At 48.1% G+C, this 3,533-nt stretch overlaps 1 protein-coding gene across 1 annotated transcript in view; it reads left to right on the top strand.

Annotated features, from left to right (window-relative positions):
* The first annotated feature begins 1,095 nt into the window (after window positions 1-1,095).
* LOC103395681 (glutamate receptor 1-like) overlaps window positions 1,096-3,533 on the top strand; it is an 18,372-nt gene continuing 15,934 nt past the window's right edge. The window contains exons 1-2 of the mRNA XM_025065766.1: window positions 1,096-1,219; window positions 1,972-2,106. Coding sequence (XP_024921534.1) covers window positions 1,117-1,219; window positions 1,972-2,106 — 238 coding nt within the window. The 5' untranslated portion in view covers window positions 1,096-1,116. The remainder of the gene's footprint in view (window positions 1,220-1,971; window positions 2,107-3,533) is intronic.

The raw sequence follows: 3,533 nt of genomic DNA, 5'->3' as shown, positions 1-3,533 counted from the left end.
CGTCGTTTCACATCAACTGTTACAGTTTTCCGACGCTCCGACGCCGACGTCATCATCGGGAGCTGAAGTTAACGCTTCGTCAACAAACACCAGCGTTTGAACCTCGTGAAAGTTTGATGTGAACACAGATTTCATGGAGTGAGGACGGTTGGCTGGTTAACAAACAACCAGGTGTCAACCAGAGGGGCGCGGTCCACGGACTGAACACAGCTGGTCATTATACAAGTAAATATCACTGGTTTTTTACACAATCTAGTGCCACACGGTGGCCGATCGTTATTACAGCATTTGTCTTGTCCTCGTACGAAGTCTGAGCGTTTTTTTTATGACATTATTTTAATTTGATTAAAAACATGAATGCATTTTTACCCACGGCTCCTCTGACTGTGGGACTCTTTGGTTCCCAGAGTTTCTAATCCATACATGTCCCCCGCCCCCCAGGTTTACCCACACACTGAACAGTCCTAATCCTCCTCCATTCACCCTCCCTCCTCCGCTAATTAAAAAAAGACACAAAGGAGAAGATGATCCTCCTTCTCCCCCACGTTTGATTTATCTGCTCCAGTTACAGGCTAACGACTGAAGGTGGCGTAGGTGGACACGGACCAAACAAGACGGACGATCAGCGTCAGCTCAGGTGGAGAAATCTTCAGTTCACAGGTGTGTTTTCATCTGGACGAACATCAGGAAACAGAAGAGTTGGATCTTGGTTCAGTTGAACTGATAAAAGACGATTAGTCGACACCTCGTTAACGACCAATGAAAATCAGGTCTGACTTAGTGAAGTGTGGAGAAAGAAGAGAGCGAGGGAGGGAGGAGAGAGAGGGAGGGAGGGAGGGAGGGAGGAGGAGAGAGAGAGAGGGAGAGGGAGAGAGAGGGAGGGAGGGAGAAGAGTGGAGACTGTGACTCTGTCAGTCAGGATCTGCAGCTGCAGCAGAGCTTCCTGGGCTTCAGCCAAGGATGTTTGACAGGAGGCAAAGATACAAAAGACACAGAGACAGATCAGTCTGACTGAGGCTGCTGCTGCTGCTGCTGCTGCTGCTGCTGCTGCTGCTCTTGGATGTTTGCTCCTGCCGTGGATGGGATTACGCTGCTGCTGTTCCTGGAGGAGGAAAGATGTGGCCGCGGAGCTCCCCGCTGCTCCCCTCACTGCTGCTGCTGCTGCTGCTGCTCCTCAGGCTCTGCTGCGGCTCAAGTTTCCCGAGTAACATCAACATTGGTGAGTGAGAGTGAGGGGGGTGAGGACGGGGGTGAGGACAGAGGTGGGGGGGTTGTTTCCTCTCTCTTTAGTTTCCTCTGAATCAATCTGAACGTCAACTCTGGTCCCAAATCATCCACACGTTACATGGTTGGAAGTCGCCCTCACTAAGATTAAGATTAAGATTAATGCTCTCTCTCTCTGTGTGTGTGTGTGTGTGTGTTTTCCTGCTCTGACTCACTGCATGTTAAGTTGATGAATATATTTCCTGGAAGTGTCACTGCTGTCGCTGCTGCTGCTGCTGCTGCTGCCGCCGCTGCTGCTGCCGCAGCAGTCATGAATATTCATTTGTGTTGGAACACACTGATGCCAGTCTTAAAACACAAGTGACTCCATCAGCACCATGGACAGGGAGGAGACCGGGGTTCAGCACCATGGACAGGGAGGAGACCGGGGTTCAGCACCATGGACAGAGATGCTGTTGGAGTTCCAGCTGTGTTGTTTCCAGGGTTACTTTTATTACAGCGTTTATTTTAAACGAGGTCCAGAAAGCATTTAGTCAGAACACGTCTTAGGGTTGGGTTCGTAGTAGTTAGTAGTAGTTAGTAGTAGTTAGTATTAGTTAGTAGTAGTTAGTAGTAGTTAGTAGTAACCTGGAGTAGTTTGGAGATGAGACAGTGGTTGTGTTGGACAAAGGATGTCCAGGTCCCAGACAGGAGGACACAGAGGTTTCTGTTCCATGCTGACGTGTTGTTTCTGTCTTTGACCACCAGGAGGCCTTTTCCCCAGCGGCTCCCACGAATACGAGGTTTTCCGTTTCGCACTGTCCCAGCAGCAGGACATTCCCAAACTGGTGCCGCAGGTGGACGTGGTGGAGATCAACAGCAGCTTCTCCATGACCTACGCCTGTGAGTTCAGACCACTGATGATGTCACAGCATCGGTGAAGACCACTGATGATGTCACAGCATCGGTGAAGACCACTGATGATGTCACAACATCGGTGAAGACCCCTGATGATGTCACAACATCGGTGAAGACCCCTGATGATGTCACAACATCGGTGAAGACCCCTGATGATGTCACAACATCGGTGACGACCACTGATGATGTCACAGCATCGGTGAAGACCACTGATGATGTCACAACATTATTATGAAATAATAATTAAACTCACACAAGAAAAACACTCCTGTCTGCCCCCAGTGGAGAAAAGGAGGAAGTGAAGAAAATATGTTAAATGACACCTGGACTGAGGTGATGTCAGTGAGTTTTACCGCCCTCTTGTGGCGGTTTGTCTGGTCACGCGTTCAGATTGAGTTTTAAGAGTTATAAAAAAATATTTTTAAAACCGGGAAAAACAAATAAAAAAAAGTTTTTTTTTCTGATTCTGTTCAATTTTATCACTGAGAAAAATGAAGAGGAAAATTAAACAATCGGCTCCTCCTCTTCCTCCTCCTCCTCCTCCTCCTCCTCAGTGAGGATTTTCTTATCAGGAGCAGACAGACTGAGGCTTCGCCCCCTGCTGTTTGTTCTGTTTATTGTTTATTGTAGTAGAAAATTAAAAAGTGTAAAGGCAGACTCCGACTCTGGTGACATTTAAATCACTTCCTGTTTCACGCTCACTTAAACGCCTGAAATGAAAGTAGGATGAAGAGCAGATTAGCATCTCAGCGTGATCTACGGCGTCCTCCATCACCAGCTCCACAGCTCCTCCTGCTGTTGGTCGGTGACAGTGACAGTGAAAACTACAGATATGGAAGACGAAGACTTTGTGACGAGGCTAAAATTAAAGTTATTCTGTGTGTGTGTGTTTCTCGTACAGCTATACCTGTGGGGACATTTTCTAGGTGTCCACTGAGTCAGAGATTCAGGATTTGGTCGGTGGTCCTGTAGTGGACTAGAGGACTAGAGGACTACTAGACTAGAGGACTAGAGGACTAGAGGACTAGTGAACTAGACGACTAGTGGACTAGAGGACTAGAGGACTACAGGACTAGTGGACTAGTGGACTAGTGGACTAGTGGACTAGTGGACTAGTGGACTAGAGGACTGGAGGACTAGAGGACTAGAGGACTAGTGAACTAGACGACTAGTGGACTAGAGGACTAGAGGACTACAGGACTAGTGGACTAGTGGACTAGTGGACTAGTGGACTAGAGGACTAGAGGACTAGGGGACTAGAGGACTAGTGGACTAGTGAACTAGAGGACTAGAGGACTAGTGAACTAGACGACTAGTGGACTAGAGGACTAGAGGACTACAGGACTAGTGGACTAGTGGACTAGTGGACTAGAGGACTAGAGGACTAGAGGACTAGTGGACTAGAGGACTAG

The sequence above is a fragment of the Cynoglossus semilaevis genome, chromosome 19 (assembly GCF_000523025.1).
Source record: "Cynoglossus semilaevis isolate Cse_v1.0 chromosome 19, Cse_v1.0, whole genome shotgun sequence".
Classification (NCBI taxonomy): Eukaryota; Metazoa; Chordata; class Actinopteri; order Pleuronectiformes; family Cynoglossidae; genus Cynoglossus; species Cynoglossus semilaevis.
Note: the sequence above shows the minus strand (reverse complement) of the source record. Positions and strands in the feature narration are given on the sequence as shown.